Source organism: Zasmidium cellare, assembly GCF_010093935.1.
Source record: "Zasmidium cellare ATCC 36951 unplaced genomic scaffold M409scaffold_1, whole genome shotgun sequence".
NCBI classification, from domain to species: domain Eukaryota; kingdom Fungi; phylum Ascomycota; class Dothideomycetes; order Mycosphaerellales; family Mycosphaerellaceae; genus Zasmidium; species Zasmidium cellare.
The window spans coordinates 781,909-805,143 of NW_022986945.1; the positions used below are offsets into that span (position 1 = coordinate 781,909).

At 53.9% G+C, this 23,235-nt stretch overlaps 9 protein-coding genes across 9 annotated transcripts; 4 read left to right on the top strand and 5 right to left on the bottom strand.

The window, feature by feature from the left end:
- Positions 1–181: 181 nt before the first annotated feature.
- On the top strand, positions 182–1,225 carry M409DRAFT_15963 (uncharacterized protein; the record flags this gene model as incomplete). Its single annotated transcript, XM_033803425.1, has 1 exon — positions 182–1,225. One exon carries the CDS (start codon positions 182–184, stop codon positions 1,223–1,225), a length of 1,044 nt encoding a protein of 347 aa, XP_033674577.1.
- An 83-nt stretch (positions 1,226–1,308) lies between these two features.
- M409DRAFT_48629 (uncharacterized protein) lies at positions 1,309–3,419 on the bottom strand (the record flags this gene model as incomplete). Its single annotated transcript, XM_033811002.1, has 5 exons — positions 1,309–1,400; positions 1,456–1,684; positions 1,739–1,862; positions 1,914–3,059; positions 3,112–3,419. 5 exons carry the CDS (start codon positions 3,417–3,419, stop codon positions 1,309–1,311), a joined length of 1,899 nt encoding a protein of 632 aa, XP_033674578.1.
- A 490-nt stretch (positions 3,420–3,909) lies between these two features.
- M409DRAFT_15965 (glycosyltransferase family 1 protein) lies at positions 3,910–5,489 on the top strand (the record flags this gene model as incomplete). The annotated part of the gene is made up of 2 exons (XM_033803426.1): positions 3,910–3,940; positions 4,000–5,489. The coding sequence occupies 2 exons, from the start codon at positions 3,910–3,912 to the stop codon at positions 5,487–5,489; spliced, it is 1,521 nt and encodes a 506-aa protein (XP_033674579.1).
- Positions 5,490–5,553: 64 nt separating this feature from the next.
- M409DRAFT_15966 (uncharacterized protein) lies at positions 5,554–8,268 on the bottom strand (the record flags this gene model as incomplete). Its single annotated transcript, XM_033803427.1, has 1 exon — positions 5,554–8,268. One exon carries the CDS (start codon positions 8,266–8,268, stop codon positions 5,554–5,556), a length of 2,715 nt encoding a protein of 904 aa, XP_033674580.1.
- A 249-nt stretch (positions 8,269–8,517) lies between these two features.
- On the bottom strand, positions 8,518–9,716 carry M409DRAFT_61984 (uncharacterized protein; the record flags this gene model as incomplete). The annotated part of the gene is made up of 3 exons (XM_033814967.1): positions 8,518–8,745; positions 8,800–9,581; positions 9,647–9,716. The coding sequence occupies 3 exons, from the start codon at positions 9,714–9,716 to the stop codon at positions 8,518–8,520; spliced, it is 1,080 nt and encodes a 359-aa protein (XP_033674581.1).
- A 679-nt stretch (positions 9,717–10,395) lies between these two features.
- Positions 10,396–13,372, bottom strand: M409DRAFT_61985 (uncharacterized protein; the record flags this gene model as incomplete). The annotated part of the gene is made up of 3 exons (XM_033814968.1): positions 10,396–10,977; positions 11,033–12,679; positions 12,725–13,372. The coding sequence occupies 3 exons, from the start codon at positions 13,370–13,372 to the stop codon at positions 10,396–10,398; spliced, it is 2,877 nt and encodes a 958-aa protein (XP_033674582.1).
- An 840-nt stretch (positions 13,373–14,212) lies between these two features.
- On the bottom strand, positions 14,213–14,710 carry M409DRAFT_48633 (uncharacterized protein; the record flags this gene model as incomplete). Its single annotated transcript, XM_033811003.1, has 1 exon — positions 14,213–14,710. One exon carries the CDS (start codon positions 14,708–14,710, stop codon positions 14,213–14,215), a length of 498 nt encoding a protein of 165 aa, XP_033674583.1.
- A 2,233-nt stretch (positions 14,711–16,943) lies between these two features.
- Positions 16,944–19,082, top strand: M409DRAFT_61986 (uncharacterized protein; the record flags this gene model as incomplete). Its single annotated transcript, XM_033814969.1, has 1 exon — positions 16,944–19,082. The coding sequence occupies one exon, from the start codon at positions 16,944–16,946 to the stop codon at positions 19,080–19,082; it is 2,139 nt and encodes a 712-aa protein (XP_033674584.1).
- A 2,849-nt stretch (positions 19,083–21,931) lies between these two features.
- On the top strand, positions 21,932–22,831 carry M409DRAFT_35108 (uncharacterized protein; the record flags this gene model as incomplete). The annotated part of the gene is made up of 1 exon (XM_033810346.1): positions 21,932–22,831. The coding sequence occupies one exon, from the start codon at positions 21,932–21,934 to the stop codon at positions 22,829–22,831; it is 900 nt and encodes a 299-aa protein (XP_033674585.1).
- Positions 22,832–23,235: the final 404 nt, after the last annotated feature.

Sequence of the window (23,235 nt, forward strand, 5' to 3'; positions counted from 1 at the left end):
AAAGCCCAGCCTAGCGAAAAGCAGCGACGACAATAACATGTGAGACCGAGCTCCGGCATTCGGATTTCACAGTGTGCCACTCCACACGATTTGGCACTCATCCTTCTCCTTTATTAAATCAACACTTGGCCCATCGCTACAGACCGCCTCCAATCACTGTTCAATTCAGTACATTCGCAGGATGAAGGAAGGAGTCGTCACACTTGGGCCCAAAATCTCCGTACGGGAGGTATCTGTCCCCGTGCCTGGCCCTGAAGATGTCTTGATTCGAGTGGCTGTTACTGGAACCAATCCAAAAGACTGGAAGATGGCCGAATGGGGGTTTGGGGAACGAAATGAAGGTGATGATATGGCCGGCGTGGTCGAGAAGGTTGGAACAGATGTGGTTGGCTTCCGTCCTGGCGATCGTGTAGGGGCTCTGCATCGTCTTCGCCAGAACTATGGCACCTTTGCTGAGTTCTCGCTCGCACCGGCTCATTGTGTCTTCCGTCTCCCACCCAAGACCACCTTTGAGGAAGCAGCAACTATCCCACTTGCAGCAATGACAGCAGCAGTTGGGCTGTTCGCACGGCTTCGCTTGCCACAACCATTCAGCAGCAGTACAGCACCGAGGGAACCACAGCCGCTGCTTATATATGGTGCTGCTGGAGCTGTGGGCCTGTACACCACGAAGCTTGCAGTACACGCTGGTTTTCATCCTCTCATTTGCGTAGCGGGAGCTGGTGCTAGTGCCGTGGAGCCGTGGCTCGACTCATTCAAAGGAGACGTTATAGTTGACTACCGCAAAGGGGACCAGGCCGTTGTGGAAGCAATTCGTGCAGCCATACCGGAGGGACTTTCGCTCAAACATGCATTTGACTGCGTGAGCGCCAACGGGACCTATCTGAATTGTGAGAAAGTTCTAGATAAGGGAGGAAAGCTTACCATGCTCCTACGAATCAAGGACCATACATTTCGACCTGACTTGAAAATAACAGACACCAAGGTTGGCTCAGTACAAGACGATCGGACGTACGGGCCCAGAGGATATAAAGATCCAGATGATACGGAATTTGGCAGGGTGTGGTTCATGCTTTTCACACAGGGGCTCAAGCATGGCTGGTTGAAAGGTCATCCGTATGAGGTGATTCCAGGGGGCTTCGATGGCATAGAACAGGCACTGGTGAAGCTAAAGTCACATTCAGCGAGCGCAACTAAGTTTGTTGTTCGTATGGCCGATATTTAGATAAGATGAAACTTTGATCTTGCTGTAATACCTACGTCTGAGACATAACTTTGACCGGCCTGGGGAGGTCAGGAGGTTTTGCTTCACTTTTCCAAGATTGCAATCTTGTTTAGCACTTGCAGAAGAATTTGGCCTAGCTCTTTCACTTGCGGTTGTTCGACGATTGTACAGTGATCTAGCCTCATTAGCGAAAGCACAGCAGCAGAGAGCATGCACGAGATTCGACTTACTCGCCTGTGGGACCACTGACACGCCAATGTTATGGTCGCCGACGTATGCTTCCCATCCATTTGTTCCAAAATCCTCACGTCTGCCCGTGAACCATCTTCGAAACTCTGCTATGTAAGCTTCGAGTTCCATGTCGCTAGGCGGATACGGCTTGTCGTGGCCAACGGGGTGCATCGCGGATCGTGTCGTCTCGGCGAACCCTGGGCCTGCCCAAATCACATGTGACAGAGCCTCGTTGTAACGTCAGATGGCTGCAAGTAGCGAATGATTGGTTTCCTCACTCACTGTGTCGATACTGCTCGAACCTCCACCCCACCCAAAGACGTGATTTAAACGTCCTGCTGCGAATGCTCGCAGGCTACCAGGGACGTAATGCGTCCCGACGCCCTGTTGATCATTGATGCCCAGCCTAGCAATCTTTTTCAGCGCTGTCATCTCGAGAACGGCTCGAAGAACTTACCAGTCACTCGTCGTCTGTCCGATGAAAGTAGATATTCGTTCGCTTTGAGTAGATGGGCTCGAATTCTGCACATAGCCAGCCATTTGCAACGCCTCGTAGACGACCATCAGCAACATCCGCTGGATAGGATCCACCTGCATAGACTCGCTCGGTGACATCTTGAAAAACTCGGGGTCGAATAGTCCGGGGTTTGACAAGAAGCAGCCAGAAAGCTTTTTGAGGTCTGGATCGCTGACTGCAAATCGAGTCGGTGGTATTGGTGAGTGCATGGTCTTCCCGGCTTGCAACAGTTGCCAGAAGTCTTCAATGTTCTCTGCGCCGGGAAATCGTCCTGACATGGACACGATTGCTATACGATCCGGTGAGTTGTCTTTGTACCGATCACTCATAGGTCTGTCGGCTGTCAACACCTGAACATCGACATGGTTCTTTTCTAGCGTTCGCTTGACGAGCGCTGTGTGTGCTGTAGGGCCAACAGGGATCAGAGTAACTCTTTCGTTACCACTCAAAGCTTGCGAAAGTGCTTGAACTGTCCTGTCCAGCAGCAGCGGCTTCTCTGAGATATCCCGCAGTGCCAAAGTAAGGAGCTCTCTGAAGGTATGAGCTTTACATGGTGCCATCGTGCTTGTGGAAACTATTGAATCTCGTAGCACAGGAATCTCGAATGCCGAGTGAGAGCCTACTACTGCAGCCAAATCGATCGGTGCCAAGTGCGATGCATGGACACTGGACGCCGTTGCATAAGGCGGTCTGCTCGTCGTTTTCACAGAGCTGGCAAGAAGAGATGTGGTTGACGGAGGAGCAAAGACTGTCGTCCAAGTCTCTGAGATGACTCCAGCATAGGCGTGTCGAACAAGTGGAAGAGACTCGTTGATCTCCTGTAGTTGCTGCTCCACATACTCCTGACTGCCGACAATCGTGCTTCCCCAAGCACCTGATTGCGCCTCGATCAGTTGAGAACGGCGATGCAGTGCTGCTCCAAATCGAACGATCACCCCCAAGGCCGCAGTAGCAAGTCCGACAGCGTGAGGGATATTGCGAGCTGCGGCTGCGACACATGCGGCTGGTAGGCCGACACATAACCCAAGGAGGTGAATGGTCCTGTTATTGTCTTGGGCGAGTATCGAACCATCCTGCTCGGCTCGCCTTCACACCAAAGAGTCAGTGTCAGATCATCAGAAGTACAATTCAAACATACAAGATCAAGTGGCCGATCTGCACGACGAACAACAGCACATCGCCCACTATCGGCGGCAGAGGCTTCTGAGCAGCATAGCTCTCTGCCAGTTCCAGGATGTCGTTAGATGACAGACCGAAAGATCGTTGCTCTTCCCGCCGAAGTTCAGATACGGCGTGGTGAACTTCCGTAATAGCTTGTTGCAAGAAGCTTCGCAGTACCAGGCTTGAGCGAGACAGGTCATATATCTCTTCAACCGCAGCCAATTTGTCGACGCATTCGTCCCCGAACAGCAACACCCGCGAGGGACGAGTGGAGTTGGCAGCCATTGTTTTGACGAATGAGCTGGGACATCTTTCCCAAGGCCTATAAAGGCGTCTTCAACCTTGACTTGTTATTGTATTCCAAAGTCGAAGGATCTGTTTCACAGCGCCGCAGCGTCATGTTCGTACTGAAAGCTCGATCAGTGCTAGAGTCCCGTCGACGTCGCAATGGTATGGCTCACCGCCACAAAGTGAACGAATGACCGCGTATATGCAATCGATGTTATCTATGTTGGGAAAATGTGAGCAGCTACCTTTTCCGGTTGCACTTGATGCAGCAGGCATCCAGTTAGCACGACACGCCACCACTCAGACTTCTTACACAAGTAAAGAGTATTCGCCACGACTGTCTTCGCAGCTGTGCGCGGTTCGCTGAAGCAAACATGACGCTTCGCTCTATTGCTTCTTTTGAGACTCGACCGATTCGTACAATCCTCGCGGTCGCGACTGTCGGGAGGTAGGATCCCAATCCCCTGTTGCGTGGCACTGTAGCCTCATGCTAAAGCTCACCACATATTCATGCTCCGGTACGCTGTCCGACGGTTCTTCTGATAAGGCCATTAACCAAGCTGACAAGAAGTAACAGCTCCAATCCTCGAGATATGCCGCATTCTGCACTCAAGAGGCCACACAATCCACTTCGCATGTCTGGAAGGATGGCAAAAGCTAGCCGACCCCTATCCCTTCATCTCCCAAGTCCACGTGGTCGGCCGCGATCTGACGCCAGAAGAAGACCGGGAGCTATACCAAACGTTCGAAGCCTCCGGCATTGCGACTCACAAGCAAAGAGTGGCCGGGTTTCGAGGCCTCTCTCTTTTCGCGAAATGGTGGCCTGAGGTCTTCAGAAACGTGCGAGCTCTCTGCGAAGCGAACCGTCCAGACTTCGTCTTTGCCGACGGGCTGGACGATGCGTGCGTGGATGTCGCAAGGGAACTTCAATTACCACTTGCGTCCATGTTTCCTCAAATGCATCCTGCCGTGGCTCCAGCAGCGTACATCCCTGGACTCCCTGGATATCAGGACAAGCATCTTACAAGCGAACATGCCAGCCTCGTCGATCGCATGAGGGAAGAGATCTTGCGTTTGCAGATGTACCACGCAGCAACAGATCATTTCGCTCAGCATGCGGCTATGCGCCGAGAGGCAGGAGTCGTAGCCAAAAGTGCGAATCGCACAGCCAAACCAGATCATGTACACTTTGTGCATTCGTTCTTCGGCTTAGAGACACCAAAGGATCTTCCGCCTTTAGTACGACTGGTCGGTCCGGTACTATCAGACAGCTTCCCACCCATTCCGGCACACAGTGCCTTGGCAAAGTTCCTGGACCGCTTCGAAGACGGAAAGGTCATGTACGTCGCGTTTGGAACGCACGTGAATACGAACGCGGATCGATTCAACCGACTCCTGAAGGGCATACGTGGAGCGATCAACGCTGGTTTCATTGACGCCGTGATTTGGGCGACGAAGAACATCGATTCGACCATCGAAGAGGACTGGCTGTTTCAAGATACTTGGATTCCTCAGCGAGCCGTCCTCGATCATCCGTCCGTTTGTCTCTTCTTGTCTCACTGCGGAGGATCATCGACTATGGAAGCCGTCTTTCATGGGGTTCCCGTCATCGCCATGGGCATGTATGGAGATCAATTCGGCCATGCGAAGCGGCTGGAGTCAGCTGGTGTCGCCATCAGGCTGGAGAAGAACATTTTCACAGCCGAGGAGCTGGAGCATGCCATTGGCACGATTGTAACAGACGTCCAAGGGTCCTTCGCAAGGAATGTCCTGCGTCTTCGACGAATCGCACATGCGAATGCAGAGAGGAAGTACCTCGCAGCCCAGACGATCGAAGAGGTCATGTACGACCATGAACTGCGGTTCGAGAGCTCACACTCGAAGAGTGAGGGCATCCAGAACAAGATCAAGGTGACAGCTGGCAGACAACTTCGACCTCCCCACCTCGAAACGGCAGATGCGCGGATTCCATCCTGGATGAAGAGGACGAACCTCGACCTGTGGCTTCTCTTCCCACTCTTCCTACCATATTTGATGTTGACGTCGTTGCTCCGTGGCAACAAGTAGCCTTGCTTCGATAGCCTGGGCTGAATGCAATTTCCCCCTCTCCATTTTTACAACCTCACCGCTGTCATCGCAGGAGCACGTTCTCATGCTCGACGCATCCGTCCCGCCACTGCTGCAACACCTCGCCGTCCATAACACCATGGACATACGTCTCGCCCAACACCGTCTTGCTTGGAAAGCCAGACTCCTCGTGGTCTCTGAGAACCAGCGGTACAGAGAGCCCAAAGAATACAGCGATTCGGTCTCCAGGGCGGACAGTCTCAGGGCCCAGGCCAAAGTACCCTTTCTCCGTAATGAAAAACCTTCGTCCAAGTGCATACTGTTCTATACCAATGTCCAGCGTTCCAGGTGGATCGAGGCTGATCTTTCTCTTCGCACTCTCCTGAATGCGCTGGGCGATCTTTTCGTATTCGCCGTACTCTGGAGAGCCTGGTTGTATTCCTGGTCCCGGCGATGTCATAGGCAGTGGTTTGTGCTCGAAAGTCTTTCGCTTGGCTAGCTCGTCTCGCTCCTTTCGATCTTCCCAGAATGGATCGGGGACAACGTTGAGTAGACTGAAGGGTCGGTGGTAGAGATCGTACGGCTGCTGGCGCCAAAGAGAACCCAGTCGACTGAGCTCCTTTTCGTAGCTTGCGCCCTCTTCTTGGGACCAGTCGCCGAACAACAAGTTCTGGACGTCTTCGTTAACGTGAGATTCATCGTCGTCTCTTTTTCGGTCTTCGTTCTCTGTGCCATGCAGCCAGTCGTGCTGAACGAAGGTCTTCAAGTCCAACAGTGCAGCGGCCTCTCGATTGTCGTTGACCACTTGTTGCAAGTGTATAAGACCGCTAGTCATTGGAGTCAAGGGTGGAGCTCGCTCTGACCACGTCTTGTCAATCTCAGGCAGCCAGTTCATGTAGTCCATCTTCTCTCCGCCCGCGCAAATCACATGCGACTGGTCAATCAGCAGTATCTGCCCCGCGAGCAACGTGGACCAAAATGCCATCATCCTCGATCGAATGTCAGGGTATCGCTCCCTCGCAGCCTGGTGATTTGTCGCGAGGGCCTTACACAGGCCAACAGCAACCATGAACAGGGTCGCATTCTGCCAAGTCCCTTCAATATCATCCGGGAAAGGCTCGCTGTGGACTGTATCTATAGTGTCCCAGAGTACACCCGAAACGTTTGCTTCACCCGTTGCGCTGTCGACAATAACCTTGAATGATACATCTCCCCCTGCTGCATACGGCGGAGAAGAGTATTCCAGGCTCCTCAACAACTTGGTCTTTTGTTGACGCTCAGTCACGAGCTCGCCCTCTTTGAGAGGGCCCGGCTGATCTTGCGGACTCAGGGTAGACTTACTTGCACGTGCATACACCTCGCGGACCATTGCTGACACGATTGTGTCCAACTCAGCAAGCTCGCCCGGCCTTGGCCCCTTCGAGGCGTCTGCTGATGGCGAGAGTGCTTCAAATGCCTTCATGAGCTTAGTCTCGTTCACTGCGAGCTCTAATCGCTCGACTCTGAGTGCCTTCTCGAAAGCCATCTGCTCCCCGAACGCATTGTAGCCATGGAAATGGTAGCCACGAAAAATGTAGCCTTGGACAATTCTCCTCGACCGGGTTTCTCCCAGTGCGTCCCTATATGGGCCATATTCTTCAGTCTGGGGTGCACTGTCATCTGGAGGCTCACACCACCAAGGGACGTCGGAGTACAAACCAGTCCCAGTAGGCAGTGGCCGGCAGCGCGGCTTCAACGACCAGTCGGGGACCCACGACGGAGCATCAAGCGATGATGGTCCACAGTATGTCAAGAGCTTAACGTCGTCTTGCTCATATCGACTAATGGCGAGGTTTGTGTAGACTTCTTCTACGGAGGCTCTGTAATCTGGCCGGTCGAGACCCGGTATGCTCTCAGAGATGAGATTATAGATAGCGTAGACCTTGTCTCGTGGATCTGTGGCGTCGTATCGCCGGCAGCGAGCGAGCATGGGCACGGGCGAATACAGAGACCGCTCGACGTAGACACGGTAGGGACCCGCAAGACGAAGGCCGAGCGGACTGTCCCGCAATGCATCGAGCTCCAAGATACGATCAATGTTTGGGAAGAACTGCCGCTGGTCGTCTTGATACGCTCGCATGCGAGCCGCGGCGATGACGAGGTTCATCCAGGAAACAGCTCGATCACCACACATGAGGTGCATGTGGTGCATCTTGAAATGGAAGCCACCGGACACAATCTCTTGAACGATCCACATCCGGGTCCACCACGGTCGGAGGAGGATGTTCTGAACAGCTCGCAGAGATTTGCTTGAGAGCAATGGCATCTTCGCGTACGGCGAGTCCTCGCCAAGTTCGTTGAGCCATTGCATGCCAAAGTCGCTGTCGTCGGATCTCGGACCCAGCCATATTGTGACTTTGCACGCCAGGGTGTAGATGAATCCCATCAGCGGGATCTGCTGGCTTTTCTCCTCGACGTCTTGCTGATTGATGCAGATAGCGTCCACCCAGAAGACCAACTCTTGCTGCGGCTGACGACGGACGCGAAGGAAAGACTCCAAACTGTCCGTGATCATCAGAGTCTCATCATTTACGAACACTTGCTTGTTAGCCGTAGCGCTGCCCCAAGTGTACGAAAGTGCCTCAAAACGAGGCTCCATGACTGTGCCATCCGTGGGCACATTGTAAATTTCAATTTGACCGGTCAAGGACGAGTTCCTATCGTCGCTGCAGTGAAGGTGCAGAAGTCGAATTTGTCGTTGCGGGTCGGAGAATCGATCGTATGTGTAGGCAGCTCCCATGACTGTCGCAGTTGTATGATGGAAGAGAGTGACGAGCAGTCTAGTCGAAGAGAAATTAGAGTGATTGATGCCAGGGTACCGGCTCAGCATGCGGCAGCATCTATGTAGTCGAAGTGATCCACAGTTACTCGGCCGAACAAAGTCGTCTCGCAGGCCGTCGTCAGCCTCAGCTTGAAGGCACAGGCCTCTGCCAACGCATCCATTTCATGTCAAGGGCGAGTCGTTAAGCGCCGAGCCTTAAAGAAGCGCTCAACCATCCTGCTCCACCTCACTCCCCTCACTGTCACTCTCCCCCTTTCCCTTCTTCCTCTTCTTCCCACCACCCTTCGCCTTCTTCTCATCCTTCTCCCTCTTCCTCTCAATCTGCTCTCCAATCCTCTCCCTCTCCTTCCTCCCCTTCTTCGCCAACCGCTCTTCCATCTCCTGAAACTCCTCGCCTTCGACATCCATGCCCACCATCTTCTCCAACATCTTGATCTCCTCGGCCCAGATGGATTTGTCTTCTTTTTCTTTGCCCTTCTCGTCTTTCACGATGTTGCCTTCGTCATCTCGCACTGTGATTGGCGTCTCGAGTACTAGGGGTAAGCCGACGACTCGGGGCTCGTTGACGAGGTTCCAGAAAGCTCGCAGGCCAAGGAAGCCCGTTCCGATGTTGGCGTGGAGGTCTCGGTGGCTGGTGAGAGGCGCCTTTGAATCATTCACATGGAATGCTCGAAGATATTCAAACCCAACGGTCTCTCCGAACTCGTCCATGGTCTTCTTCCACGCTTCCGGTGTCCGCAAATCGTAGCCACCCGCGAAAGCATGACAAGTGTCAATGCAGACACCAATACGACTCTTGTCCTCCACCAAAGTAATGATGTCCGCCAAATCCTGAAACGTGGATCCGAGCACATTCCCACCCGCGGCCATGTTCTCGAGTAACGTGATCACACTCTTCGTCTCCTTATGCGCAGCATTGAGATTCTTCGCCAGATGTCTGATCGCCTCTTGACGATCGTTCGAAACCGTATTTCCAGGATGAATGTTGTACAGCTTGATCCCTAACCTCTCGCATCTCTTCAGATCGTTCAGATAACTCGTGTAAGCCTGCTCTGTGCGTGCCTTGTCCGTATGGGCAAGATTGACCAGATACGAGCCATGAGGCACAACGTGCTTTCCTTGGTCATAGGTATGCTTGCCACAGTGGTCGTGGAATGATGTGCAGTGGTCGGCGAGCAAGTCAGGGTTCGCCCATTTGCGCTGAGATTTGAGGAAGAGTGCGAAAGCGTTGGCGCCGATGTGGGTGCTGTTGAGAACGGCGTTTTGGACACCTAGTTCGATGAAAATCATGTCAGTACAGCTATCTCAAGTGTGGGTTGTTTTGCAGGAGACCAACCTCCAGCAGCACTGACATGCGCCCCGATGAACAGCTTATGGCCCACCGTCCTCGCGGCGAGAGGCACCATCTCAGCCTCCTTCTCCTCCTTTGTCTTTCTCTTCCGCTGAGTCTTGACGCTCTTCTCTTCGCCGTTCTCTTCGACCGTGGCCTCCTTGACCTCCTCTTCGACCTTCTTGCCTCGTTTTGGTGCAGTTTTGGCAACTACCCCTACAGCTTCTTCTTCCTCTCCAGCCTCGACCTTGAGCTTGGTCTTGCGTCCACGCTTCGGCTTCTCGACTGGTTGCTCGACTTCGGTTTCTACTTTTTGTGCCGCTTTCGTGGTCTTGCGTTTCTTCGAGGCAGGAGGTTCCTGAGATCCATTCACGATACCGTTCCCCTTCTCTAGGAGATCTTTCGGAGGCGGCGAGAGTTCATCCTCACCATCCGACGGTCCCTTGACGAGCTTGCGCTTCGGCATGTTGAATGTTGATACAGTGGGAATGTGATAGACTTGAATGACGCGTTGACGCAGGTACGCGAAGTCGCGCGGAGACCGAGACCGAAAGTTTGTCGAACATTCACCTCATATTAAACTTTTGACTCTCCTCATATTCCGTACCTACGTACTCTTTCCTCGTCTATTTTACTCACTAATGCTCTCCAACAAGCGCATACTTGCGCACATACCCGCATCTGCCGCATAGGATCACCCAACCACCCATACTGCCATGCTGAAGAAACGCTCACACTCGCCCGTCCCCATGCTTTTATGAAACAACCTTCTCCCTCAACATGCCAATGAACATCGCTCCGCTGACGCCTTGGTCTGCACGGTCTTCGACCAACATCGTTTGTGCCCAAAGGCGCAGGCTAGGCTCACCGTCCTCTCTGATCAAATAAAGCGGAGGGACGACAATACTGCCGCAGCCCTTGGACCGATGGTCGCGTGACTTCTCGACCACGGCGCGGACTCGTTCGTTCATCTCTGAATCCAGTACCGGCAGTGAGGTCTTGCCTTGCTTGAGTTGGTTCTTGTCTTCAATGCCAAATACGTCGTTGATAAGGGCCGGTACTGCATCGCGACCGAGCCACAAGAATTGCGTCTGACCATCGTCGATCAGGTACAAACCATAGGGAACAATGTTGCCGGAGGTGAGGTTCAGCGGCGACGGCATGACGATGGCGCCAGTATCTGGGTTTGGCAGACCAGCATCGTCGGGCATGTCATGAAGCGAGTACAGTCGAGGGTAGATGTACTGCATCAGAAGCGGCAACGGAAGGGTGGAAAGCAGGCACAGTGCGGCAGATCGCAGGTCGGTAGGGATTTGTGCAGACTTGCGAAGTCCAAGCTAAACACAGGTCAGTATCAATGTATCCAATGATTTGAGATCTTGCGCTACTCACATTCTTCATCAAGCCTAGGAAGAGCATGGGCATAGCTCGCATGTTAGCTGGGAACTGCAGACCACCACCGCCCATGTTGCCACCTCCAAGCTCTTTCTTGTACGTCTGCAGCAGCTCGATTAGCTTCGCCTGGAGGGCATCTCTAGCAGCATCCAAGCCACTGCTGAGGGCTCGCTCCACGGCCTTGTGCGCGAAGTAGTGGGTGATAGCCTGCTGATCGGCTGACGCGTAGACGTCGGCCATGTTCTGGGTCACAGGTATGCTGAGCGTCATAACACGAATCCTACGCTCCCCGTTGCACGTCGTATGCAGCACACCCACTTGCAAGCATGCAAAGGCCTTCGTGATGCTCTCGTCGATTGCGATTTCAACCACGTACGCTTGGTCTCTTGGCATTGCTGGGAATGCGCAAAGATCACTGGATCTGTTGAAGAAGTTGCCGTAGAAAGCGCTTGGTCGAAGGCCGGTCGTAGTACGCACACGAAGCACAGCTTCCAGCCCAATCTCTGACGACAGGTAGTCGCTGAATTCTGTAGCAAACTTGATGGCGTCTTCTGTTCTCGCAGCATTCCAGGCTGGGTAGAAGTAAGTTTGTCCGCCAGTATATCTTGGCAGGTTGCTCAAGCTAGCAACGTCCTGGTACTGCGCGCTGAACAAGAACATGTCGATAGACACCTGAGTCTTGCTACATTCCACGGCGAAACTCTTGAAGAAGCTGTTCTGGGTCTGCAGCAGACTGTTCTCTTTCGAGGTGCCAAGAAGTTTTTTGTCTTCCCTCATGTCCAGCTTGCCGTGTCCAACGTTTGGCAGAGTTGCGGACAACACCACAATCTTTCCACCAACATGGCTGATAAGCTTGTGACCGGCTCGCAGTGCTGACCCCATGGCCGAACTGCCATTCTGAGTGCTGGCGAACATGCCCTGTAGCTTGCCAAGGAAAGCTTCAATGTTTGCACGGCATTCCGTCAGGTTAACCAGCAGGTCTTCCGGCGTCGGCAAGAATGGCTCGTCCAGATCGCTGACCACAAGCATCTTCGCGTCGTTGCTCTCGCCACCGTCACGAGGTATGCTGAAATAGTGCAGCGAACTGTCGACTGCCATGAACCCAAGTCGCGTCCTTCGGTCAGTGTTTGGTATCCGGTCAAGACTTTCCAGAATGCATCGTGCAGCTGTCGCGAGAAGGCCAGACGTGACACCAGCGTAGCTGACATCGAAGAGGAAGAGGTAGATTAAAGGTTGTGGAGCCCGCACCATGTATTCCTGTGGAGCAACGAACTCGCTCACAGCGTAGTTCAGTTCTGGTCTCTGCCACCTGTCGACTGACTGTTGCTTCACGCTGTCCCAGTCGAAGCTCTGTGGAACATCGTTCGTGAGGTTGCACATGTTGCATCGCCATCTGTGAGAATGATCCAAGAAGCTGGCAAAAGGATTCATGTATGTTCGACATCTTCTGCATCGGGCAATAACCTGATCGTGCTGTACTGGAACATCGTCCTCTGCATCGTGGAGCGCGGCGTAGGGCTGGATAATGAGGGCGAATGGGAGTTTGCTCTTCTTCAAAAGGGACGACGTCGCTGGCATCGCGTTGAGAGTCGATCGGACGTACTTTGGCGGGCAATTTGCGTGTGGGGAGGGGGTCACGGAAGACTACAACATTAGCCATAGCAATCTTAACGAGTGATCAGAACTTACATTTGGTGGTAGAATGATAGGCGGTGGAGGTTGGTTCAGGTCGTCGGCGATCTGGAACGGCGGGCCCTGTGTACTGATATCCACGGGTTGCAATGGGTTTAGTCTGAGCTGGACGGCGGGTTGCTGAGGTTGAGCTGGTGGTTGCTGTCCACCCACGCCCATTTGCGAGAACTGCTGTGTCATACCCTGGACGCCTCCTTGTTGTGCCATTCCTGGAGTGCCGCCAGGAGCTGGGTAGCCAGGAGCTGGAGGCTCGTATCCGCCTTGAGGTGCACCATATTGGGGCTGGCCGTACACGGGCTGCTGGGGCGCTGGACTTCCCACGCCGGGGTCGCCATACGCTGGCTGCTGTGGCATTCCATATGCAGGTTGCTGTGGGACACCTTGAGCTGGATATCCATATCCACCCATCTGTGGTTGTTGCTGCCCCGGAAATTGACTACCTCCAGGCTGGGCTCCCGCGGCCGCATTGCCGCCAGCACCGAATTCATATGCCTGCCCTGCGTATGCACGCTTCTTCTTCGCAGCAGCTGCTGCTCCTCCGGGGCCTGGTGTTGAGGATTGTTGGCTTTGATCATATCCGCCGTCCTGGGCGTAGGGTTGAGCGCCTTCGGGGTCTGGCCCACCGTCCTGGTATGGGTTGGCCATGGCTGATTATGCACAGTCTCGTGACTGTGATGGTTTGGTGTTGCTGCGCGTTCGAGGCAGATATGGGGTATGGATGCGGAGGTGTAGGTGCTAAAGTAGGAGCTTCACATGCAGCCGCGGACGAGAGTCGGTGGAGGAGAAATTGCCCGATCGATCATGGGCGCATTGCGCGAGGGTCGTGGAAATGGCACTTCGAGGCTCTCGGATTGCTGTGAATGCCGCTGACCGCTTTCTGAAGTAGTCTGAGGGTCCAGGCGGCGATGGAGATGTGGTTCTTATTGACAAGTGGTGCTTCGTTTCCCTGAGTTGCAACGTCACGCCAATCAGAGAGACCGAGCGCGGGATGGTCCGTGGTCTGTCTTGGCATGGATCTCAGGGGACTTCAACCACACAACACCCTCCTTCCACTCGCTTCGACATGGTCCAAATCCCCTTGATATCGACGCACTTCGGCAGTGCTTCTCTCATCATGAAGCTCCCTTGGCCTGGGACTTGATATCGAATCGCTGGCTGCAACGAGCGAGCCTGACGAAACACATTGAGCCGTCGTCTCTTACGAACAACACTCATTTTGGTATAGGCAGTGACTCACTGCGTCTGTCATGCGAGTGGTTGATTGAAGTGGATGCCATCACACTCAGATTCGATGTGGGTTACGTATCTCCCCGAGACGACGTTCGACTATGTAGCCACCAAGCACTCGCAACTCTTGAAACTTCGTTGCCAGACGGAAATACAAGGTGCAGAAACTTATTCTTAATAACCGCAGACATCCTGACACTTCTCCGTGGTCATGCTTTCTTACCTGTTGTGCTCTACTCGCCAGCCCGACCTCCGGCCTCAAGCCGCGAACATGTCCGGAAGGAGGCCTATGATCCATCTCCATTGAAGGTCCAATACCAGGGGAGACCTACCATCGCACGATTCGTGTCTTCCAACAGCAACAGCTCCGACTCGACTAACGCAGGCCTGTTCGGATTGGTTCGAACTGCCCAGGTCGATGACCACGGGAGCGATATGTATCTGCCCTCTCGAGACTGGACCTGCAGCATGGAGCTGAGAGCTGTTGTCGGCGTACTCACTTGATCCTTGGTGAGATTTTATTTGGATAATTCCATATGAATAGCGCCAGTGCATGTTGTGATGCGCGATGCAGTGTCGCCGGTCTTCATAAATGCACGCAGTGACTTGGCCGCCATGCCTTGCTTGACACATCAACAACATGTATAATGGGATTGCGCCGGTCCTGGTGAGTTGTGGATGGCATGTCGGAGAAATGGCAATCTCGAGCTTGAAGAGGAAGTCACGGCTGGCTGTAGCTTCCTCATGAATGACCATTTCAACAACTCTTTTTCGACGTCACCTCCTCTTCTGGATAATTCAAAGTCGACAAAATTTTATCAATCTCAGCATTACCTACATACTACTGCAAGACTCGCGTCGCATTATCAGCAGGTGATGCGATGCATGATATCCCGACTGCTGTGCCAGCTCCAAGACCCGAAGCCCGGATGCCGATTCCAGCGATTCGCAAATTCGTCCAATCTGCTCCATCTCCTCGCAACAGCAACGGCCTTTGCAGGTCAATGGCGCAAAACAAAGGTGTTTGTAAGACCCTGTGCTTGGTCGATTCGAATGACGTGGAGAAACAAAATCGAGGGTGGTTGAGAAGTGGCAGGCACCAGATGGCTGGCGTCGGATATATCACGACGGAACCGAGAGAGCGCCACTCCCGGCGTCGATTGCATTCGCGAACTGATTCAGAGGCAACCACATGACAAGACCTTCTGTGCCGCGCATATGGCGGTAAGCTGTCAGCTGCGTTGTCTTCACAGGCACTCGACAAATATACCGCGAAGCAGAGTATGGAGTTCGATGCAACGCCTGTTTTGGGCGGCATCGCCGCGTCTTCCTCTTTCGTTGGGCGAAGGTTATGTACCTGGCTAGAGGTATCTCGCCCTTGCAGGACGCGATTGCTCCAGCACGCTAGCTTAGCGCTCATGCACACCACTGCGCAAAGCCGCGAAGATCCTTCTATCCATGCCTCGATTGGTCTTCTCAACAGCAGACACAGCACCAGAATCCCGGAGGTGGGAAGCACAGAGAGGGCAGCGGGCACTCTCGAGCAATATGGAGAAGATTTCGCCAGCACAGTGTCGCACGCCTGCTGGCGAAATCTTCTCCGTCACCGCCAAAGCTGACGTTTGAAGGAGAAGCTGTATCCTAGGCCGGGTGTTTCGACAGGTCCGCTAGCTGTTCCGATGGTGGCATGTGAACATACGGCACCGGTGAGATACTCGGCCAGCAACGAACAGGACGCTTCACGGAGGCCAGGTGAGCACAAATGCGAGCACGCACTTGGGCAACTTGGCGGCGATGTTGGATGTGGGGTCGTTCGAGACCGTGCCAGAGACGCCCACGCGCTGTACCTGCCTGGCCGTACTCTGTACCTGGTGTCGAGGACAAGTAGACATCGTTTGAGTTCGAGGGCTGGGCGAGGTACCAGCGCCAGGCCCTCCCACCCGCCGTTTCTCTTTCCAGCCCGCAGTCATCGCACCAAACGAAACCTGAACCACACCTCTCAGCGAGAGGAGGAGCTTATCGAGCTGGTCCCAAGCAGCACTCCATTCCGACCACTTCCGACACGACAGCCAGCATTCTGGCTTGAGCCTGCTGCGCTCTGCGAGTCTGCGACGACGGGTGCCTCATTCCCAGCGCTGTCGCCGTGTCCAGCAGCAGCCTGTAGGGGCGGTCGTTGTCGCCGGCGACGCTTGCTGCGGATCTCTAACGCAGAGCGATCTGCGTGGGCGGATTTTAACCTACAGCCATCCTTGCATGTCAGAAGTTCGACGGTACAGACCCCACCAGTCAGTAGTCCGCCGCCCCTCCACCAGCCAGCAGCAACAACGCAAAGCGCCATCCGCGCTGCCATCGTCGCTCCCGTCCACAGGTGTAGCTCAACCACCTATCGCAGCGGGCCTGACCCGTGCAGCAGCACATCTCGCCTGCGCGCAGTCTTGTCCTGTCTCGCTGTTTCCCCTCATCCGCCGCTGATGAGACTTTTGTGCCTGCGCTCACTCGTCAGCATCCGCGTGTAGTGTGGCGGGAATCCTCGACTTCCCTCCTGCACTGGCCCGCAGCCTGTTTCAAGCGTGCCTTATCATCATCGTCAGCGATTCCAGTGCTACGCCTCTCCTCTCTCACTTACCTTCTGCACAACTGCAGCCGCCCGAGATCATTGTCTGGCGACTGACGATTAGACGCCGTGCCGCCGACACTTTCCGTTCGAGTCATTCCTTTCACGACCGCTTGGCCGAGTCTTGCTGCGATCGGCCCGTCCGACGTAACGGCTCCCAGCCTTACACTTACCCTTGCGGCTCTGCCACCCAACCACCCACTGCGACGAATGCGACACTCGATCGCACACACTCGGACGTCTGGGAAAGAGTTGTTGTGAGCGCCCACACCTATACTCGTAGGAAGCCGTTGCTTCTGTGCGCAGCGCACGCCTCAACGTCGCACAGCCCGGCGGTAAGCTGGCAAGCAACCTGCGACTACACTCGTCGAGTCGATGGCAACGTTTTCTGCCGTCAACAAAGACCTGACAGTGCCAGAAGATGGACAGTCTGGTCAAGCGCAAACACCAACCACCCCAACACCTACCACGGGTCTGCTAGATCATCCCGAGAACGACATGAACGCCGACGAGTCGTCGCCGAACACACCCACGAGGCACAGCTTCGGTGGCTTGCCAGGCCAGAAGCCTTTACCAGACGAACCGATCACACCCGCCCAGTCGCAAGACCAGCCGCAAGAGTCGAGTAATTCGGTAAAGCGAGATGCATCACACCGCTCCGCAAAGTCGGAGAGCCAGTCAATAGACGTCGAAATGGGGGAGGCGAACGATGAAGATGGCGCAGAAGACGACGGTTCGGACAACGAGAGCGTTACCAGCGAATCGCAACGGCCCTCGAAGAAGAAGAAAGGGCAACGGTTCTTCTGTACCGAGTTTCCACCTTGCCAGTTGAGTTTCACCCGCAGTGAGCATCTGGCTCGACACATCAGGAAACACACGGGCGAACGGCCGTTCCAATGTCATTGTTCAAGGCGTTTCTCTCGCCTGGACAACCTGCGGCAACATGCGCAGACTGTCCACGTGAATGAGGAAATACCAGGGGACTCGCTCGCAGCAACGAGCACACGATTTCAACGCCAGATTCGAACCGACCGAGTGCGACCACCTGGCAGTCGCTCACGTGCGTCGACTCTTGGTAGTAATGGGGGACACTCGAGAGGACACAGTCGAAACCTGTCCACGTCTAGCATCGGATCTACGACTTCCAGTGTCGGTGTGTCGGAAGATACTCGACGACGACCGCAGCCCCTGGCCATGGCAAATGACCCGTCTGCTCGCGCGAGACTGTCACTCGAGACATACAACAACGGCATGGGTGGCAGTCCAAGCCAACAATACGTCTACTACAATCAGTCTCCGACGGGATACAGCACGCCTACATCTCAATTCTCTGCCGGAGCGCAGAGTCCACGGTTTCAATCAGGAATGGCATCGCCAGCTTCGACTTTGTCAAGGTCTTCCTTCTATAACGGAGCACGTGCGCCAGGACGAAGATTGTCCGTCCCTTCTGGGCAGAATCCGTTCCAAAACCAGAATGCAACATACCCCATGCCATACTTCAGCCCCATTCCCTCGGGACAGTCGGCAAACTTCTCCCAAAATAGCAGCGTCTTTGCCAGTCCAACCAGTTCTGTTTTCTCACAAGGACGCCGAGAATCTGAGACGGAGATGGAGTATCGAAGAAGGACGTGGCATCCCAGCAGCAACTCGCAGTATGCGCAGAGACCGGCCACGAGCGGATTGACGTATCATCAGACCCCGGATGAACCGCGACCGGCATTCACTCAGCAACAGGCTGCGAGCCAGATGACCCGACTCCCTGGGATTGAAAGTTTTGACCACGCTCCGCCTCCAGGGCCTCGTCAGCAGTCCAGCCCAATGATGGTCGATGCTTCGCCAAGGCCACCAAGTTCAAGCCGACCATCTGACGCTGGACTTCAGCAAGGCCTAACAAGGCTCGACATCGCTGCTGCAAATGGTCCTGCTGAGGGACAATGGCAAGTAACCCAGCCAGCACCGCCTCAGCAACAGCCTATCTACTTCAACCAGCAGGCTCCAGTACCCCAGCAGCACTATGTCCAGCCCCCGAAGCACATGTCGATGCCAGAGCAGCCTGTTACACCGCGAAAGAACAAGCGAAACGCATGGTATGGCGGTCCGATCACTCCGTCGCACGGCAGTCAAGGCATGTACGGTATACAGCGTCCTTCTCCCGAGGATTCTGGCAGTAGTGATGGTGTGCCTACACCCTCGACGTCCCAAGTCAACGAGTACAACCCTGTCATTGTCAACCCCAACGGCATGGCAGAGTACCCTCCTGGCACGGCAATGACCACGGACGAACAAAAAGTCTACCATCAATCCACCGACCACGGACGTGCTGATTCCGGATACCAAACCTACATGCAGGCCCAAAGCCAGCCACCACAAACATATGCCCTGCAGTCCGGACATGACCCTCGATTTGCCCAGGCAAACTACAGCCAAGCGCCCAACAACGACATGGCCAAACTGGAAGCCCTGGTCGCAGTCGCCACCAGCGAGGGCAACAGAGCCGCCGAGCACAGGTCTTGAAACAACACCCGAAACCCAAAACGAAACAACACATACCGCACCAACACCACACACGAAACTGCCGACCCCACACCCATCCGACATCCAACTCCAATTTTCCTATGTCACGACCTTAACGACCCGTAACGACAACCGAACCTTTCTCACACCCAAAGCATCCATACCTGCTATTTTGAGCACACGAACCGGAACGAAACGAATCATTTCATGCTGGAAACGCACAAACGTAGGGAGACGAGACGTGCTTCGGGAATGCATTTTGCAAAAAGATACCCTCCGAAGTTTGGACCACGACTTGCTTGCATCGCGTTTTTCCCGGCTTGTGTGGTGACTGACCGTGATGAGAGATGGGAGACTTTTGAACATGAAACTTGGCGTTTTTGGAATTTTCTTGGGATAAGCGTCGTCGATTTTTTTTTTTTCGCGTTGGTTCTTTCGATTCTATGATGATTCCCCTGGATGATGCTTTTTGGATTTTCATTGCAATGCTGCACTCGTTGCCTGTTGATGACAATGATGAACGTCTTTTTGGGAACTTGTTGAATGAACGAGAGCAGATTGATGATGATCAACGAACACTTGAATGCGGGAAATGAGCAATGCGATGCGATGCGATGCGATGAGATGAGATGGTTTTTTACATGATGATCTTTTTTATTCTTAGCTCTACTCCTTTTATGCAATGCAGCTTTTCTGTTAACTCTGATTCATCGCGTCTGATCTCCTTCATTTGCATGTGTGGTCCAGAACGTGTATGGGCCCTTCCACTTCCACTCTTCCGCCCCTGTTTTGCGAACTGAAACTGTCTTCTGGACGATCAAGTGTCACTGCACAGAGCTCGATGCGAGTCCTTCGGCGCTGATACCCTTGTCGTACAACCCAGACAGGATCACATGTAACCGCTATCTCTCTTGTCTCCAAGAGCGACTCATTCGCATTCGAGATCACCTAAACAGCTCCCGAAGCATGGGGTGGTGGTGGTGGTGGTAGTTTGACCAAAAGGCAACGACCCTTCGCAGATGGCGCTGATGCGAAGGAACAGGTTTTATTTTGTCCGCATAAGCCATCGTTGGTGGCAGCTGGCATTGCTCCTCGGGCGTCTGGCAGTAGCGCACATCTCGTGTGAGAGCTCGAAGAGCCGTCACAAGCGACTGTAAGACGATTCCTGGTGGTCCCTGGGGAAGCCCACAATTGACTGTGAGCGCCTAGTCTCGCTATCAATTCATAATTATCCTGTAGACTTTGACTTTTGTTGACGCAGCCGTCCTCTCTCCGTTTCGTTTCAGCAGGATTTGCTTGGGTCATTGCCACTGGCGAGAGTGCTAATCTGCCGTCCGTCGATAGTGCCCTCGTGCTTCTAAGAAGTCGCGTCGGACTGGAGCAGACGATTGCAAATGCTTGTAGTTGTTGGCCGTTTCCATATCAAAATAAAAGGGAAGTGTCCTTCGCCCAAAGTCGAGGACGTAGCGTGCTGCATTCTGATTTCCCCCTTTTGAAAGCGTCTGTGCAACCTTGACGAGGTACCAAAACAGAAGGGAAGCCGTCCGTCCATCTCGAGGTGAGAAAAGATCTTGAACAAAGGCGCTTTTAGGCCGCGGAGAGTCATTTTCTGTAGAAAGCGCAATGCGGGAAATGGGTCCGGATCGGATGGATGTTGGAGGGCATGTCTTGATATCGTGAAGTTTTGACTGGCCGCATCTTGGTCCCACACACGAACAGTAAAGGCGAATCGCTTGTAGAGTGACACGTCTACTCCCTTGTCCCCGAGATTTATGAGCCGCTTCATGAGCCCAAGAGCGGAGTAGGTCAGAGGTATCCCCATTGCCTTGCTACTGGGAACGAGATGGTTTACGAACAGCGCAATTGCCTCGTTGATGCCCTCAGTCCTGTTCTTAGCCCAGTACGCTGTGCTGTCAAGGAAAGCACGAGACACGAAACCCTTCCACGACACTTTGAAGTTCGGGTTGTCACGAGATTTCAGGTCAGCATCATGGTTGACCTTCATCCATTCCCAGATGAATTCGTCAGCATGTTCTGCTACCATACAGTGTACGATGCATGCTATTAGTTCAGCGTCGATCCTTTCAGAGTAGATCCCTGGCCGCGCATTGAGCCAACGGAGGGATTTGATCCCCACCCGCAAACGTGCGTAGGTAGCACGCTGTGCATCCTTGGTAGCATGTTGGGCATGTATTGTTGCGATTTGAGCCTGGAGAGCTTTCTTGAGTAGGTCGATATCATCGTCTTTTCGTTCAAGCACAAGGAGTGGGTTATGGGCCAGGTCCGGGGGCAATGCCGCAATGCACTTCTCCACTTTCAACGTGTGGAGCCATGCGCAGGGGATTTGAGCAACATGTCTGGCCTTTGCTTGCAAGTAGTAGTTGTAGAATGCCTCTGTATTTTCGGCGGATTTGTGGCCTCTGTCGTTGGACACTGTCGTGCGTTCGGACGAAGTGTCGTTCAATTGGGCGATTAGTGTGTATGTGGATCTCAGAGTCGCGGAATGTGGTGCATTCACGGATGACTCTGTGGCTCCTGATGCTCGTCGCCATTGAACATCACTCGTTTGTAGACGCACAGCAGGTGTTGTGATGAGACTCCATCAAGGGCGGATCTGTCGCGGCAGCCCTCTATTCCGCAGTATCATGTCGGTGTTGATGTGGTGATGGATTGTTTTCGTGCCGTGCCGCTGCCGCGAGGTGAAGTCGAACTTGGAGCTTGGAAAAGTGGGGCGGCTGGACCTCACTTCAATCGCCCGCAAGCATGTGAAGGCAACCAGATACCGGCCCAGCTGAAAATAACCCTTCACGACCGCCCAGCCTCATCGCTCGAACGCACCAACATCCACCATGGCGCCGACGTCGTCACTCGTCAACAAGATCAAAGTCCAGCTCAAGCTGAGCGTCTCGCGACTACGAATGGTACAGCAGAAGGACACGGCACTCGCGAAGCAGCAGCGAAGAGAGATGGCGCAGCTCCTCGAAGCAGGGAAGATAGAGAGTGCCAAGATAAGAGTCGAGAACATCATCCGATCAGACCTCAACACCGAGCTGCTAGAGATCCTCGAGCTTTACTGCGAATTGCTCACAGCGCGAGCGGGACTGCTGGAAGCGAAAGAGTGCGATCCGGGTTTGGAGGAGGCCGTGAAGAGCATAATTTACTCGGCGCCGAAGATTGAAGGAGTGAAAGAGCTGAGTTTGGTACGGTCGTTGTTGGCAGAGAAGTTTGGCAAAGAGTTCACGTTGGAGGCTGTGGAGAATTCGGATGGAAAGATTCCAGATAGGATAGTGAAGAAGTTGAGGGTGGAGCCTCCAAAGCCAGAGTTGGTTGAGGCATACTTGGAGACCATTGCGGATGCATATGGCGTGGACTATCCGCCGGGTATCAAAGCCAAGCGACAAGCCGAGCAGGCGGCCGCTGAAGGAGAGGACGGTGCCGATGACGACGACGACGAAAACCCTTCAGGTGGACAGAAGGTGAAGGCACTGGAAGCCCCACTCGCAGCAGATGAATTGAGCAAAGCAACTCCTCCACGGGATATGGGTCCAAAAAGCCCCGTCTCCGTGGCTCCCCCTTCGCCGAGCACTGATAACATCCGACCGAAGGTTAATGTGCCTGGCCCGCTCAATCTGAAACCGATGAAGAAGACGAGTGAGGTAGCTAAAGCAAAGGAAACGAATGGCGGCCCTGGGGGCAAGATTCCGGATGTGGATGAGTTGCAGAAGCGGTTTGCCTCACTCAAGCGATAGCACATGATGTACGAAGAGATGAAGTTACGAAGATACGAGCTCGCCATCGGCAGGGTTGAAGATACTGTTGCGGGTGTCCTGTGAGAACGTCTGGCGCGGCATAGGTCGAACCTGAGCTATTCACAGCGAGATGGCATGAGAGGCAGATGCTCCGAAACTCCCAATCCTGGCATCTACTGCGGTGCGACAAAACCGAACATGTCCTGGCACAATGACAGCATCAAATTACGCCGCCAGTGAATAGCAGTAATAGCTGGAAGCTACGAGACAGGCATGAAGTGAATGAGAGTGAAATGAAAAAACCACTCTTGGTGGTCAGTGCGTCCGCTAGCGTCATACCTTCCTATTCAAGCAACACCATTTTGCCTTTCTTCCAAGTGCAAACAAATCTGAGACGCTGCACA